General features: G+C 38.3%; 1 protein-coding gene across 1 annotated transcript; it reads left to right on the forward strand.

Moving 5' to 3' along the window:
• Nucleotides 1-12,554: 12,554 nt before the first annotated feature.
• LOC137715788 (endoglucanase 17-like) lies at nucleotides 12,555-15,379 on the forward strand. Its single transcript, XM_068455136.1, has 8 exons — nucleotides 12,555-12,980; nucleotides 13,105-13,311; nucleotides 13,409-13,609; nucleotides 13,718-13,810; nucleotides 13,908-14,069; nucleotides 14,198-14,309; nucleotides 14,399-14,562; nucleotides 14,697-15,379. Exons 1-8 carry the CDS (start codon nucleotides 12,720-12,722, stop codon nucleotides 15,027-15,029), a joined length of 1,533 nt encoding a protein of 510 aa, XP_068311237.1. The 5' UTR covers nucleotides 12,555-12,719; the 3' UTR covers nucleotides 15,030-15,379.
• The last annotated feature ends 1,998 nt before the right edge of the window (nucleotides 15,380-17,377 follow it).

Here is a 17,377-nt window from a genome sequence, read left to right on the forward strand (position 1 = left end):
TTGTATAGAGTTGCTTCAGGAAAAACTATTTAGTACTGTACAATAACAACAACGATCCTTATCCTACTAAGTGGGGTTGTCTGTATGAATTCTAGGACGCCACTATTTCGGTTTGTGTCAAGTCTTCCTTTAACTCCAAGTGCTCCATGTCTTTTTTTAGAGTTTCTTTCCAAGTCTTTGTAGATATGTATATTCACTACTATACACTTAAGTTATAACTCTTTAGTTATATATGTTTTTGATAATTTATGTCTTAGGGTTGTCTAGTAGAATAAATTTTATGATTGATTTCTTATGGTTTACTAAGATTTATGATTGCTTTCATGTTTGTTCAGAATTAGGGTTTCATAAATACACCTTGTAAAACAAGATCGAAGTGTAGTGATTCGTTTTCTTCTTTTCTTATCCCCTTGATTCGGTAACAAATTATCATTTTAAAAATAGACAAATGATGTATATTCAACCTCTTTGATTCCTCCAGTTTAGCCAAGTGTGATAAACATTAGATGCTCTTTTAATAATATTTATTTTTATTTTTAATTTTTCACCATTTATGCTATCTAGAGAAAATACATAAAAGAAATGTGTGAGGAGGAGAAACTATAAAGATGAAGGAATATAAATAAAATTTTGAAAGTGAAAAGCTGAAAATAGTTTTGTTTTTGTTTTTAATGTGTGCCTTTTCTTATACATTTCTTATCTCTCCCACCTTCATCCGTTCACTCTTCTTCATCTCTCATTTCCATGTCTCTTTTCCTTCCATCACTAACACAAATATAAAAATAAAAAAATAAAAAACTAAGTGATTATTAAACAAGTCATGGATTTGCTTAACTTTGAGACTTACATTTTCTATATGCAGCCAACCCATATACATATAGTATAGCCCTTCTCGAACATTTTTGCTTCTGAACAAATCTATTATAAGGTCTGAATATAATTGCACTTTGATCGTCAAGGTCCAGCCTACTTTGAGTACAAACAGTTTATTACTCCATTTCACAGTAGTAATGTTAGATTCTATTCCCCCGATGTACTAATTAGATAGTGCTTTTAAATAATTAAAAGGGCTTTTAGAAAAGAAAAAAATTTTTTATAACCAATTCTCAGTAAAAAGCACCTCCCAAACATTTTTGTTAGATTATGGAGATAGAAAGGACGGTTGAAACACAGATCATCAGCTTAACACAAAACAAAGGAAATATTTTGAGCCTGTATGTATCCCTATTGAGGACAAAACTTAGAATTTGGATCCTCTCCTAACATTAGTGTACGAAACCTAAGGACTAGGAAATCCGAGTCCTTGGTTTGTGTAAAAGAGAAATCGAAGCTCTTAATTGGTTTGTGTTAGGTGGGCTAACGGAATGAGTTAATAGGGACCGTAGATGTGAAACCCTGTCCCAAATTATATGTATTTTCATATTAACGGAATTATGAAATTACTATTTTGTCCCATCATCCCCTCATCCTATCCGGATCTCCCCTTTCCCTTTTGGGATATTTTCCCTTATCTTTTACTATCATTTTAACACTTTCTCTCTTCCTTGCCTGCCACGTGGCACACCCACCCCATTTCTCCCTTTCTCTTATTTTCTCTTCTTCCCCCTCCCTCCTCCCCCGAGTACACTTTCTCTCCTTCTCGTATATCTCTCTATCTCACTCTTCTCTCTCCCACAAGGACACACCCACCCATAAAGGCAACGAAACCACCCTCGACCATCACCTCACTATGTGCTCTCTCTCTCTCTATCCCCTTTGTTGTGAAGCACAGAGAACCCAGGAAGCTCTCTGATGAGCCCTTTGGCTTTCGAGCTAAACTCCGGCTAGCTCCGACCACCACACAGCGTGTTTTAGGTATGAATCTTTTCCTCTCATCCTAAAATTCAATTTGGTAGTTAGATCGCACCTTGGGGTTGAGTAACGGAGTCAATCGGAGCTTGGGAAGCTTAGATCTTCTCCCTTATCAAAATCGGGTTAGACCCGACCTGAGATCCTAAGGCCTGGATCGAAACCTAACCCAAACCCAAAGCTTTGGGCCGGGCTTCAAGCCCAAAGCCCATTAGAACCCCAAGCCCAACCCATTACACTTGAGACCCAAACCAGGCCTTCGGGTTATAGAACCTTGGGCCTAGACTCTCAGCCCAGGCCCAATGGCCCAGGTTTTTTGAACCCAGGCCTTTGGGCTGTGCAACTCGAGCTTTCAGCCTAATGAACACCATGCCCAAACCCTAGGAAGCCCAAGCCTATAACTCAAGCCCAGACCTGACCTGGATCTGGCCCAAACCCAGTCGGATCCCAGAACCCAAGCCGCAAGTGGGTCTGCATGTGGGAGCACGTAAGGGCAAGTCTTGGCTGGCGCATGAAGCACACAAGCCTCCACCGTCCACGGTAGTGCCGGCAACTTTTCCGAACAATTTTCTGGCGATCCATCTCGGCGCATGGGCGGCGTGTGGGGGTACCCGAGGTTCCCCCTTATGTTTTTCGATGTCCTGAATCCGTTTATGACATCTGTTTTTTGAAATTCAATCGTTATGGTAGAGTTTTATGAATTGGACCCTTTATGTGCTTAGGTACGTTTATTAGCGACGATTATGTCCTTCCTATTTCGCACGGCTCTTCGATGACGGAGTATCTGTGAGTGGACCCTTTCCAAAATGCATAATTTTGGTATTAGAAATACATACATGAAAAGCATGATTTAATGATTACTTTTTATGAGATATCATGCTTTACTAAGAATATTTTGGAATAGTATTTTGGAATCTATGCTTTGTAGTATATATGATGGATGACTATATACTATGAAGATATTTTGAGATATGATGTTTGAGCTACTGAGCTTCGTTGAGATATATGTACTTATGTTGGAAAGATTATATTCAATGTTTTGTGCTTATCTAGTGGTCATTGTTCTGCCTACGGGCATATGTCTTGCCTATGGGCACGTGAAGGAGAGCCTTTGGGCGATTATGATACCACTAGTTAGCACACTATATATGATATATGTTTTATGAAAGGTTTTATGGCATGCTAGGGTTTTCAAAAAACCTATCACATATTATGCTATTAGTTTTCATAAACTTTGGGGGTTAGTATGTTATGGAATAACTATATTTGTACTACTTCTATACCAACTTGGTCCACTCATATTTGTTTTGCGCCCTCTCAGGACATAGGAACGAGGCGTACGATCCGAGCTACGAGGCATTCTCCTACCAGTGATATCATGTCATCCTCTCTGCTTTGACATCACTTGTAATAACACTTTCTGTTACACCTTCCGCTTGTATTTTGAACTAGATGTATGCTTTGAATATGTCATGTATTATCACTATCTGTTTATTGACTGCTGCATACTATTATATTATTTAGGATAAGGTTTGTATATGAAAATTACATTGTGTAGTTAGAGCAAAATTTATATGCATGTTTCACATGTTCTCAGCATATGCATTCATAAAATGGATTGAGTCACCCTTGGGTGTTGGTCAGCACGTGGCCATTTCGTTGTCCCTTTGATATCGGGATCGGGACGTGTCAGTCGAATTCAATTTGAGTAGTCTTGATTATGTGGTTCTTGCGCTCCGGAATGTGAGATTTGAAGTGAATCTCTGTCCCAAAACTTGTACTACATATTGTGCTTCAACGATCGATAATCATGATTCATCAAGATGATGGAAATATTACCATTACAGCCCTGGACCAGTAACTAGCTTTAACTTGCACAATCTATTTCAATTTTTGAACAAAGTTTCCTCATGGAAATGTTAGGTAGACTATTTTTTAAACTACATTTGTAAACTATGTGATGCGTTATCAATAAGAAATATGAACATTAATCAAATAATTTAAGTAATAATCTAATTATCAACAACCATGTCATATGCTTTACAAAATGTAGTTTAAATAAATTGTTTCCCTAGCATTACTCTTTCCTCACTAGTCATTCTCATGCTTAGAGTAAAAAGAAAATCAAATTGAAGGCCCGTCTGAAAAAGTAATTTGACTAAAAAGTATTTGGGAGTGTTTTATAGAAGTATATCATAATTTTAATATACTTTAAATAGACAGTCTCCCTAGCATTACTCTTTCCTCACTAGTCTTTCTACGCGGGCGAGGTTAGCAGCCATCTTCCTCTAGGTTGGCTAGCCTAGTGTTCTCTTCTCGTCTTCTCGGTTTACTAGCTCCATCAGGGCCACTAAACTTAACTCTTTCTCTCGCTCTTTTGCTTGTCATAGTACTTGGGGGAGTATGTATGACTACTTGGCACGAGACGTGTTTAGCTGGGTAGAAAATACAACCAATTTGTATGCGTTTCTCAAAGACGGCCCCAAACTATTAACGCTCAAAATTGGACGTCAACAAAGACCAGTATGGCCAACCGTGGTTGGACATAGGGTAAAGGCTAAATGATAGACAACAAAACTTAAGTGGTTTACCTCAAAACTAAGCTATGTCCACTGTAGTGATCTGTATATATTTGATGTGGGTTATAAAAGTGCTTTACAACAGTCTAAACTTTTTTATGTCTGACCCCTTACAAGAAGGCCTTCTTATATAAGCCTTTTATGAACCCCAAAAGTCGTGGGATTTCAAGTACTTCACTGCCTTAACATTAAATGAACTAAACGCATAAACGTGACTTGCTGGCTACTCGTCCATTATCCAATCAACACATGGAGATAAAGTGACGTTCGTTCAGGGCTAATTGCAAGGCTTATTAGGCTAACACAAACCAAGCATTTTGCTTGACCCTTGAATAGCCGAGAAAGCACTTTCCTAAGTGCTAGGTCCGACAATCATTGCATCCCTTCATAGACCTCTGATCTTGTTGATAGCTAACACATATCTTAGAGTTGATGTCTTGGTAGGCCTGTCTCTGAAGCTTCGTGTCATAAAATTGTCAATATTGCTAACTTACTTGGGTGGGTTGAAAGGTACTTTGTGATTAAGCACTCATCTTCTTTTTCGATAGTCAATCAAACTGATAAATGGTCATTTATAGCTGTGGTCATTTTGTTCTTATGATGGTGCTCAATCGTCTATTTTCTTTGGGCTGGCTCATAAACCTAAGGCTTGGATCTTCTCATTCTCTTGTTGGCCCTCTATCTTAGCCCACTTTAATGGGTCCAAAATACAACTATATACTATTTTAAGGTCTAAAAGGACCTTGCATTACCTCTTACTTGCAAAAATCATCATTGATTAGTTCGAACAATTCTATACTAAATAGTTCAACTCTAATTTTGATAGTTCCGATACTATTCTGGATAGTTACACTCTAATTCTAAATAGTTCCAATTTGATTTCGGATAGTTCCACTCCACAATAAAATGAGTTGGAAATTGATTTTGAATAATCTTGAGAAAGACCCCAAAAAGAAGATTCCTATAAAGGATTATCGTCCTATTATTCGAGATGAGGTTCGAAGATCATATATATTAATGGAGCATTTTGGTCTTTGTAGCTTGTAATTTTGTTTGTATAAAGATTATGAATGAAAGGTTGGTAGTTTAGCCTTTCATTTTTAATGTTATATTCGTTTTTTTTTTAAATTTTTATATTGAGACCACCTGATGTTAGAATTCTAAATTCACCACTGATTACAGATGGATCATGCAAGATGATCTAGCAAATGTGTGTGTGTGTGTGTCTATATATATATATATATATATATATATATTTTTTTTTTTTTTTTCTTTCCTTTGGTGTCAGCTTTTTTGGTCATCGTTGATTCTAACCTTGTGTTTTACAGAGAGGCGATGCATGAAGCATGAAGAAGCTGATGAAGATGCATGAATACATGATTAAGTTTAGCATGTGGAAAGGGGTACCACGTATCAGAGAAACCACGTGATGATACAAATAAGCCCATTTCCATAAACATGCCCTCTCACTCTCACCCATCAACTCTGGGCCATCGGTTTCTGACATAGAAGAACAAGCTCCACTATTGGATGGATAGATCATCATCCATTCTACTTTCCAATGATTATTAATTCCCTTTCGTCCAACAGGTCCTCTTCAATCTTTCAATCTATGCTCGACTATTAAAAAGAAAAAAACTTAACATAATTCGTTATTTTGAGTATAAAATAGGCTTTTAGAGCTTGAATTTTAAGTTTCAAAGATCACATTCTTGAAAATTAAATACTTGAAAATCTAATATCGAAGCGATTAAGTGACTTGAGATTAGACTCTTAAAATTTGACTTTTTGAACGACCATTGTATATGTCCTAAACAACTAATTTTGGTTCATAAATGAGACCGAAGTTGAAGAGAGCCTCACGCTTCAATTATTTTTTTTTTTTTTTTTTTAATAAAAACATTCTTTTTAGAGAATTATTTGTTTGGGGTAACATGGTTTTGGGTCCTATTGATAAAGAGAATGTTCGAAATGCCCTACCATGCAAGTATAGTGCTGTAACGCATATGCAAAACACAAAAGCAGGCCATTGATCGGATGATTAAAAGGAAAATAGTGTTGGAAAAAAAAAAAAAATTAAATCACCTCTCAACACGACACTTGTGAAATGAACTTTATGACTACACATGCTGTAGCATATGTTGGCGGACTAGGATTCTCTCTTCTTCTCTTTCCATCTCCTTCCATCTCCTCCTCTCACATTCTCTATTTTATCTTTCTCTTTCTATAAAAAATTAATATAAGATGTTGATGTGGCTTAACCGTGACTGTTCAAATAGGAGGGGAGGAAAGGGGAGGGAAAAAAAGAGGGAAGAGAATCTCATTCTTCCTATGTTGGCTTCGTCATGTTATCTTTTGCTTAAGTTGATTCTTGACAAGAGTTGGATGCTCGTTATAGCTTCTAAAGTTGCTTTTAAACTTTCGGCATTTGAGTTTTCAATAACACACTTCAAAGATATACACTCAGTCACACTAAGATTATGTCCCATCAAAACAACACTCTTTTGAACTCTTTGCTCTACTCCAATTTTGTCGAACTTACAAAATGCTGCAATAATATATTTCTGCTCCAATAATAACAATGACATTGCAATAAGCCGACTTTGAAATTAGGGTTCGACTACAATGTGAACACTTAAAAATACCATTATCGTATCATTTTATTGTATGTTTTGACACATTTACCACACCATATGATGGGTCTCATGCACAATCTAATGGATCATTTGTAAAGTTATGTACTTAATACATGTGTCTGTCCGTACCCTAAAAAATCGATGAAACTAAGCAAATTTGATATCGTCAAGTCAGGTGCATGTCACTAACTAGTAGTAGTACTACACGATAGAAATGGTACTGTTCCTTCAATTTGTGAACTCGATTTGGACTGATGGGTTGGTATTGGTATTATGTGAATTGGGGATTAGGATTTAGAACCAAAAGTTATCCATATTTCTCGATTCAAGAGTGCTCCATCCCAAAAACTAGAACTAGTACACATATATGTGCAGGGAACAGATGGGGCTTTATTGACCGTTTTGTGAATGAATTGCAGAACTCAAAGATCTTCACGTTTAAAGTCACTACCTTCCTCCGACAGCATATTTCATTTCAAATAATATCGATTTCGAACAACCCATCTTTTATATGTTCATCACCTTTCTGAATCTGATCTGACTGTAAATTTTGATTCTATCTGCCACACGGTATGGGCAACTGCTCCGCGAACCTAAGTCCTAAGTAATTGAAGCATAGTTCAGTTGTAACTTGTAATGTTACCATAGGAATTGACCAGAGTTCAAAATCACTTCATCATATATGTGATAATTGGTTCACTCACTCATTCACGGTCAGGAACGATCAAAGCTTTCATTACCCAGTAACATGAGATTATTTCACCATACAATAAAGATAATTCATACAATTCTCTCTATCATCATTTAAAGATCTCTTATTAAAAAATTCACTCGGTTTAAAGATCGTTTGTCATTTATATATATCAAAGAAATTGATGATTCATCATGAGGTTGTTACTTAGTACCATAACTTTTAATTTCCTCAACATATATGGATGTCTACATGGTTTTCAAATTGAATAAATACTTTTAAAAATAATCTTTAGATGATGATAACGAGAATAATGATCCACATCCTTATAATCTGATGAAATGATGTCACATTAGTTCCTCCTTAATGGGGATGAGTAAAATATTATCCCTTATTATACTTGGATAAAAAAAGCAGTGTGTCATCCACACATTCGTTCCTATCTTTTACACACCCTCTTTTAATTTATGTATTGTAACATCCCACATTGCCCAGGGGAGTGATCATTATATGTATATTCTCATCCCTACCTAGCACCTTTTGGGAGCTCACTGGCTTCGGGTTCCATGGGAACTCCTAAGTTAGCGAGTAGCGCACAAGAGCACTCCCAGGATGGGTGACCCCATTGGGAAGTTTTCGTGTGAGTTTTCGGAAACAAAACCGTGAGAGCGTGATCAGGGCCCAAAGCGGACAATATCGTGCTATGGTGGTGGAGCAGGCCCGGGAAGTGGTCCCCCCAGGACGGGGATGTGATAATTTGGTATCAGAGCCTAACCCTGGCCGTGGTGTGCCGACGAGGACATCGGGCCCCTAAGGGGGATGGATTGTAACATCCCACATCGTCCAAGAGAGTGATCCTTATATGTATATTCTCATCCCTACCTAGCACGAGACCTTTTGGGAGCTCACTGGCTTCAAGTTCCATGGGAACTCCGAAGTTAAGCGAGTAGCGCACGAGAGCACTCTCAGGATGGGTGACCCCATTGGGAAGTTCTCGTGTGAGTTCCCAGAAACAAAACCGTGAGGGCGTGGTCGGGGCTCAAAGCGGACAATATCGTGCTACGGTGGTGGAGCGGGCCCGGGAAGTGGTCCCCCCCCGGGCGGGGATGTGACAATTTTGATATTCTTCAATTCATTTGATTAGACGGTCAAAAATTAAAAAGAGTGTGTAAAAAGTAAAAAAAGTGTAAGCGGGCCCGGGAAGTGGTCCCCCCCGGGCCGGAATGTGACAATTTTGATATTCTTCAATTCATTTGATTAGACGGCCAAAAATTGAAAAGAGTGTGTAAAAAGTAAAAAAAATGTGTAGACAACACTACCCTTATATCAAATACTCTATTAGGGCTGGGTTCGGTTCTAATCGGTTCGGTTTTTTTTCAAAACCGAAACCGAACCGAAATTTCGGTTCGGTTTTTCTCGGTTCGGTTTCGGTTTTTTTCGGTTTTTTTTTTTTTTTTTTTTTTTTTGTTTTTTGTTTTTTTTCTCCCTCCAAAATTATTATAAAAAAAAAAGGAAATATGAAAGTTCACATTCATATTAATAGGCCAGGCGGAATGAAAAATAAGGAGGAGGAGGGTTAGGGTTACAGTTAAGGGTTTTGTTAAAAAGATTAAAAAATTAAAAAAAATCTCACAAATCCTGAAGGCATGAGGGTTCGAACCCATGTCTCCATGCTTGTAAAGTTTCACTGAAACCAATTTGGCAACAGGTTATGTTTTGTTATGATTGTATGACTAAACTATTTATAAATATTCAAAAAAATTATATATATATATATATATATATATATATCGGTTCGGTTTCCGAGCCTCAAAAACCGAAACCGAACCGGTCAGATTCGGTTCGGTTCGGTTTGACAATTTCGGTTCGGTTTTTTTCGGTCTCGGTCCGGTTCGGTTTTCGGTTTTTTGAACCCACCCCTATACTCTATTGCTTAAGTGTATATGAACACAGTCAAATTAACTAGAGCAATATAATTAATATATGGACTCAGATTCAAATCAAACTACCCATAAATTAGATTAGGTTAAGTATGACTCATGTCATCAGGATTCTCCAATCTGTAAATTTGCTTCTTAATTAAACTAGCTGCAGTGCTACTTTGGTGCAGCTTCAGTAATATTGGTCTGTTCAGCTTTTTGATAACGACATGGTCATAACTCGTAAATTCAATAGTAATTCCTCACTGCAAATAATTTTTTTTCGGGTCAATATACACTATTTTATTAGGTATCCTTAATGTGCGGGAGAGTTTTAATGGAATTGGATCCCATGGATTCAAATTATAGGGATTTTCACATCTTAATTATTCATCATGTAGTAAAAAATTATTTGATTTTTTTATTTAAAATTAAACACAAATAATATATAATGAAAATTAATCGTATAATATACGATGAACGGCTAAGAAGATTCCCACAAAGTGGATCAGGAGAGAATCCTCTTCCATTTTTAATTTATTAAACCAAAGTTCAAAGATTCTTTTGGAATAGAGATATATATATATATTGAACCAATGAGAACATTTCTGGTACATTTTGCATCTGATGCCTATTGCAGACAATGGGTGATAGGCTTTGAAATTAAGGTTAAATAAAAGGTACTTGTTATAAGTGTGAAATTAAGATTCTAACATAAAATTAATTGACAATATAGGGAGTAACACAAGATCATATAATCACATAACAAACCTTGTTCCTCACCAATATGGGATAACTCTCAACACACCCCGCATGTGGCAGATTTTCAAGCATGCACGTGAACAACAACTAGATGACGTGGAGCGTGTGTGGCCGTTGAACTTCACACGTGGACAACCTTGCTCTGATACTATGATGAAATTGAGATTCCACCATAAAACCAATTGCTAATATGAGGAGTAGCTCAAGATCATATAAGCACATAAAAAACCTTGTCCCTCATTAATGTGGGACAACTCTCAACAATAAGTTCATAAAACAAACTCACTGTACTTGTACTGTAATTTCTTGATAAGTAAGTAAACAACAAAAACCTTGTCCCTCATTAATGTGGGACAACTCTTAACAATAAGTTCATAAAACAAACTCACTGTACTTGTACTGTAATTTCTTGATAAGTAAGTAAACAACAAAAGGATTTTTTTTGTTCGAAAATTAACATCCATTAAACTGAAAGAAGATTTACACGAGGCCAACCCAGAGAAAGGCAAAAACCTAACACATATTGAGGAAATCCATATACACAAAAAGCCGCCCAGCCTAATACGCAAAAAGACAAGAAATTAAAAGAACTCTACCAAATGCAGACTTCAACTGTCGCCGCCGCCACAAACGCCTTGCCAGCAGCCAACAAGGCAGCAACACTGGAGAAACAATTGAGTGGTCAATTCGACCAAGACATCGCAACACAATGTTACAAACCTGCAACCAAAAGTATACCACAACCAGAATCATCACCATGAACACCACACCAAGAGATAGCCATAAGATCCAAATCGGCTTCACTGACCCCTGCAACTATATATAATACATATACAATAGCTATTGAACGAGGGGTGAGGCTAAAGGGGTATGTGCAATGCCCTTACTTTGGCCGAAGCTCATACTTTGGCCAAAGCAGCAGATCTATTGGCCTCGAAGGAAATCCGGCATGCAGGTCGGGGAGGGGCAGTAAGGGGGGAAAACAAATTTAGCATCCCTTTTCGATTCAACACTTGTGGGTTTGCGGAAAGGTTTTGTTGGGGATGGATTATGAGGATAGAAGGTAGAGGAAATAGATGGAGAAAGAGTAGAGGTATGGGTTTGAAAAGGGGCGACGGGAAGAAGAAAATGCTGGAAAACTAAAGATAATAAAATAGAAAATGGCGACAATAAATGTTGGGGAAGAGGCGAAGAACCACTAGGATGCATGCCACCAACTCTCAAAACGGAAACCGGAGGAGGCAATCAAGGGCGAAGCATGAGAGGGTGACAACGTTTCATATAGGAAGGGGGAGGAGGAGGCTGGAGTGAAGGAGGTGCAGCAAAAGGGAGGGGCAGAAGAGACCGAATGAGGGAGTAGAGGGAGAGGCAGTGGATGCCGCCAAATCAAGCAAGACCAAGGGGGCGGCGGTTGTGGTGCTCTCTGATCTAGGGTTGAAGGGGCGGCGACTTTCGTTTTTTGAGAGAGAAAAGGAGTAAAGCGATGAGTTTTCGTACCTAACTGCTGTTTACAGGAGACACTCCTCACCAAAAAAATTTACATGAGCATCAGTGAAAATAAGACCCCATGTGACCAGTCTTGTTAATTAAGATAAGAAAATCCACAAAATATAAATGAACTTATATATCAAGACTCAAACAATCGGGTATTGTTATACGTTTTAACGTTCTCACATATTAGTGTATGATTAGTTTGTGTGTGCAATTGATATTGTATTTCAAACCAATAATGCAATGTTGTGGAAGAAAGTCAAACTACATATCATTACATTATTTGTTTGAGATACATACATGGTGACGTACCTGGTGAGTAAATAAAACTCTTCACGTGAATGATTTTGTTAATAAATATATAGCGAACCCCAAAAAGAGATAAAAACTTATGGTATAAGGTTATGAGTTTTTGGCAGTAGTCAATATTGTGCCAAACGTTTTACCTTTTTAACATGACAATATATTACTAGTTTATAGGACGGTTACAATGAATTTCGTTGTATGGAGAAAGGGCACAACGCACAATGAAGCCAAACAGTGACAAAAGTGCCTTATAAGATAATCCAAGTTAATTAACCCAAAGCAAAAGCCGTTGTTGGAGGATGTGGAGCTAGCTATGATTAAGACCTAGCACGGTTAAACAGATGAGGGCAGCAGCTTGCAGTTTATAAATACAAGGGAAGGAGAGAAGGGAGAGGTGTCTGCTTCTATTTACTGCGGCTTTGCAGGTTGGCAGTTGGCTTGTTAGTTGGCCTGCATTGTTATTTCTTATACTTTTACTTCCCCCTAAATGGCTCTCTCTTCCATACTTGGACTCCTCCTCCTCCTCTCTTACTCCACCACTCTCCTCCTCCTCTGCAATGCCAACCCCATTCCCGGCCGCCACCGCAGCCCAATCAACCGCCACCCTCGCTCCGCCAGCCACAACTACAGAGATGCCCTCACCAAGTCCATCCTCTTTTTCGAAGGCCAGAGGTCCGGAAAGCTCCCACCTAACCAGAGGGTTTCCTGGAGGAGAGATTCTGGCCTCTCCGACGGTGCCGCCGCACACGTATGTAAAACAGACATATTCTTTCCATTTTTTGTCCTTTCCCCTTCTGGGTTTCGAACTTTACCTCAAAATATGCAGTGGGCTTTTACCATTTTATGATTTCTATGTGATTTTCAAAATGCAGGTTGATTTGGTTGGAGGGTACTATGATGCAGGGGACAATGTGAAGTTTGGGTTTCCCATGGCTTTCACCACCACCATGCTTTCATGGAGTGTGATTGAGTTTGGCGGGTTGATGAAGGGTGAGCTGCAGAATGCCCGGCAGGCCATCCGGTGGGCCACCGACTACCTCCTCAAAGCTACTGCGCACCCAGGCACCATCTATGTGCAGGTAATTTACTCTGCCCACCCAAAGCATTCTTCAAATTTCTCTGCTTTTTTTAGAAAAAAAAAAAAAATCTGAGCCAGTTTTGTGGTTCTTTTGGAAGGTTGGTGATGCTACAAAGGACCATGCTTGTTGGGAGAGACCAGAAGATATGGACACCCCAAGAACTGTGTTGAAGATTGACCAAAACACCCCTGGTTCTGAAGTTGCAGCTGAAACGGCTGCTGCTCTTGCTTCTGCCTCTTTGGTCTTCAGGAGATGTGATCCCACTTACTCCAAGCTTCTGGTCAGGAGGGCAATGAGCGTAAGTTCAAAAAACCAAACTTTAAATTCCAACCAAAGGAAAAAAGTAGAAGGGTTTTCTTCTAATTTTCCCAAAGAATCTGAGATCACGTTTTGCTTCTGGGTGTAGGTGTTTGCGTTTGCCGACAAGCACAGAGGACCTTACAGCATCGGATTGAAGAAATTTGTGTGTCCCTACTATTGTGATTACTCTGGCTTTCAGGTTAAAGAATTTCACTTCTTTCAAATTTGCCAACTTTTTATTGCTTATTTCTGCAAAATGTGGCTGAAGGTGTTAAAATCTTTTTTAATAATGGCAGGATGAGCTGCTGTGGGGTGCTGCTTGGCTGCACAAGGCCACCAAGAATCCGATGTATCTCAGTTACATTCAGGTTAACGGTCAGATTCTCGGGGCGGCGGAGTTTGACAACACGTTCGGATGGGATAACAAGCACGTCGGAGCAAGAATTCTTCTCTCCAAGGTCCCCATTTTCTCAAAATTTTGTATTCGATATCAGTTTTTGGTATATTCTTGAGGCTCCGATTGTATAGTAAATTAGAAGAAAAAAAAACTCCCCGACAACTATAACGTGGGATTTTGCTTTTACAGGCATTCCTCGTCCAAAAGGTGAAATCCCTCCATGACTACAAAGGGCATGCAGATAGTTTCATCTGTTCAATCATTCCAGGAGCCTCTTACTCTTCAGCCCAATACACTCCAGGTACTCTCTCTCTCTCTCTCTCTCTCTCTGAAAATCAAGAGCATAGTGGTCCTGTTCATAACGGCTAGTTTTGGTGTTTTTGGATGCAGGTGGTCTTCTGTTCAAAATGAATGACAGCAACATGCAGTACGTGACATCCACCTCGTTTCTGATCTTAAGCTATGCCAAGTACTTAACCAGTTCCCGCCAGGTGGTTAACTGCGGCGGCACCGCCATCACCCCGAAGCGGCTCCGAGCAATTGCCAAGAGACAGGTAATCGTGTATCACGTATTGGCCCTCCCAAATGCCATGATAAAGACATTAATTCCTCTTGTTATAAATTAATGAGAAAAATAGAGCGTAATTAATCTCTTTTTAATCGTGTTTATGTTAATGGCTTCTATCAGGTGGATTATCTACTAGGAGACAACCCAATGAAGATGTCCTACATGGTGGGGTACGGCCCAAGGTATCCACGGAGGATCCACCACAGGGGCTCATCGCTGCCGTGCATCGCCGCACACCCAGCAAAGATCCAATGCTCGTCCGGCTTCAGCGTGATGAGCTCCCAATCCCCCAACCCCAACATCCTGGTGGGGGCAGTGATCGGTGGGCCCGACAAGAACGACAAGTTCCCAGATCAACGGTCAGATTACGAGCAGTCGGAGCCAGCCACTTATATCAACGCACCCCTCGTAGGATCACTGGCTTATCTTGCCCACTTATTTGGCCAGCTCTAAGCTAAAAGCTAAAAGCTGAAAGCTGCTTCTGAGATTCTCCTCCAAGTTATTAGGTGTTTTTATTTTAAATTAATTATTATTAAGCACTGCTTTTTAGTAGTAACTGGATGGAAAGTGCACGTGGTGATAGGGTCGAGAGCAAAGAGCCCCAAACTACGAAGCACAAATGGCAAGGTGTAGTTGGTTCATATGTCAGGGTTCATAATTATAGTATCGATGTCGTAATTTGCCAGAAACGGTGTTTACATGTGAGAGCTTCATGGACTCTTACTACTATTCTAATTTGGTAGTTTTGTTTGAGTGATTTGTCTTCTAGTAAGCAAAACCGTTTAGCATGATTTGAAAAGAAATTTTTGAACGGATGTCTTGTTAAGACGTCTCTTGCAGTTGCACTGATCGTGATTAAAACTAAAGTTTTAAAAAATGTTAGGCGCCAGTCAAACGTGTAGGGACCTAGTGCTAAGGTGCGGGCCTCAAAGTTTTTATTTTATTTTTTATTATACAACATATAAATAAATGTTATACATAATTATATTGAGATACATGAAATACAAAATATAATAAAATATATATTATAAAATATTACAACATATTGAAAATATGGGGAATAAGTATAAAATGAGTGTTCATCTAAGTATTCAACAAACTCTTACAATTTATTGAAAAATAAAAGGCAAAATTTTTTTTTCTATTTTTTGTCTAAATGAAAGTCGAGACCTATGCGAGCGTTTAGACAAGTCTAGACGCCCCTTCTTAATTATCAAACATCTAGGATTTATCGGAATAGTTATCAGCCACTGCTTAGACAAGATCTAAACTGTCCTGGACGGAAATTTTTAGAACAATGCCTAAAGTAGAAAAGATTAGGGTGTAACCAACTTTCAAATATCTCATGTATTTGTGAGTTACTTTATAGACATGGTCAGAAACTCTAGTGCCTCACTGACATGGTCGGACACCTGAGCTTTTTACTTTGGTTTCCGATTAACTAAGTTGGAGATGGATCCGTAACTCAGTAGTGTAGTCTAGTGTCATTCTTGTTGTTAAGATATGTTTAGTCGAGTCATTTTATTAAAATACATATAGGTCCATCAAATGGTATTTTTTTAAAGTGATATAGTCGGGTGGGATGGTCTACCTAAGGAGCTAAATAAAAATAAGAATCCAAAGACAAATATTTTGGATTAGATAATTACAAATTATTATCAACGATGGTCCCCAAAACAACACAAGAATAAGCTTCTTTAGATTCAAGGCACATGATTTAACAATTATACCTTATAGTTTAATAAGAAAAAACACAATTAAGAACAAAGAGAACGGGTGAATGATAGTAATAGGATATGAATTTTCTCCTCTCTTATTTTCCCTTCTTCTCTCTCTTTTTCTGTTTGAACGCTCAAGATTAAACAACATTATCATCTTGTTTTACCTTTCCAATAAAGAGAATGAAAAAGAGAAAACTAATAGAAAAGGAGAGAAGGGAGAGAATTCAAATAATGCCTAACTAGGAAGTGATTAAATAAATTATCGTTGGGGAAGTAGTTTAGCGGTTAACGAGTAAATATTTGACCGTTGAAAAATGAGTGCGGAAAAAGGAAGTGGAAGGAAGATCAAGAAACAAGATTTTGGGTAAAAGCATGTGAAAGTTTGGCGGGAAGGAGTGAGTGGATCGTTTGGTCAAAAAAGCTGCTTGTATATAAGTATGCAGGTTTGTCAGATATGGTCAAGTGTCAGAAAGGGGTGTAAAACGCGAGAAAGTGGCTACGGGAAGTACTAGTAGTCCTTCTGACAAAGTACACGAGATATGTCACATGCTCTGCAATGCGGAAAGTGATCATCTTCGAATATTTTCCGTCTAATCCAACAGATAAATTTATTATAATTTTTAAAAAATTTAATTTTTGTAGTCGTTGAATTAAATTTCAAAAGCCTAGATCCCTTGATTTAGTAGATTTAGTGCAAGGGATCTGAAGATGATCATTTCCCCTGCAATGTTGAGCTTGAGTGGCTAGGTCGAGGTTGAGGACTTTCATGCCACATGACAGTAATACTGTTATCGTGGAGAGATTTTCAGTGTGATCGGGACACGAAATGGTATACAACGTATCATTATATAAATGGTGGGGTATGTGTTTTAAAAAAATTAATAACTTAAAAAATAAAATTTCCACCACTTACATAAAAACACATGATGTATCACTCGTGTTCTCATTACAACAAAAAATTTCTCGTTATCGTGATGTTTTGAAATTAATAATACAATATTATGTTTAAGTTTTAATTTATATGACAATGCTCGACTGGTTCAAAACGTTAAAGGTATGTACTCGATCTAAGTTGACAAC

The sequence above is a fragment of the Pyrus communis genome, chromosome 14 (assembly GCF_963583255.1).
Source record: "Pyrus communis chromosome 14, drPyrComm1.1, whole genome shotgun sequence".
Classification (NCBI taxonomy): Eukaryota; Viridiplantae; Streptophyta; class Magnoliopsida; order Rosales; family Rosaceae; genus Pyrus; species Pyrus communis.

Bases quoted from the DNA above. Each gene is read 5' to 3' on its own strand.
- LOC137715788 (XM_068455136.1), top strand. From the start codon at position 12,720: ATGGCTCTCTCTTCCATACTTGGACTCCTCCTCCTCCTCTCTTACTCC. The intron at 12,981-13,104 runs GTATGTAAAACA...TTCAAAATGCAG, and splicing joins CCGACGGTGCCGCCGCACAC to GTTGATTTGGTTGGAGGGTA. The intron at 14,310-14,398 runs GTACTCTCTCTC...TTTTGGATGCAG, and splicing joins TTCAGCCCAATACACTCCAG to GTGGTCTTCTGTTCAAAATG.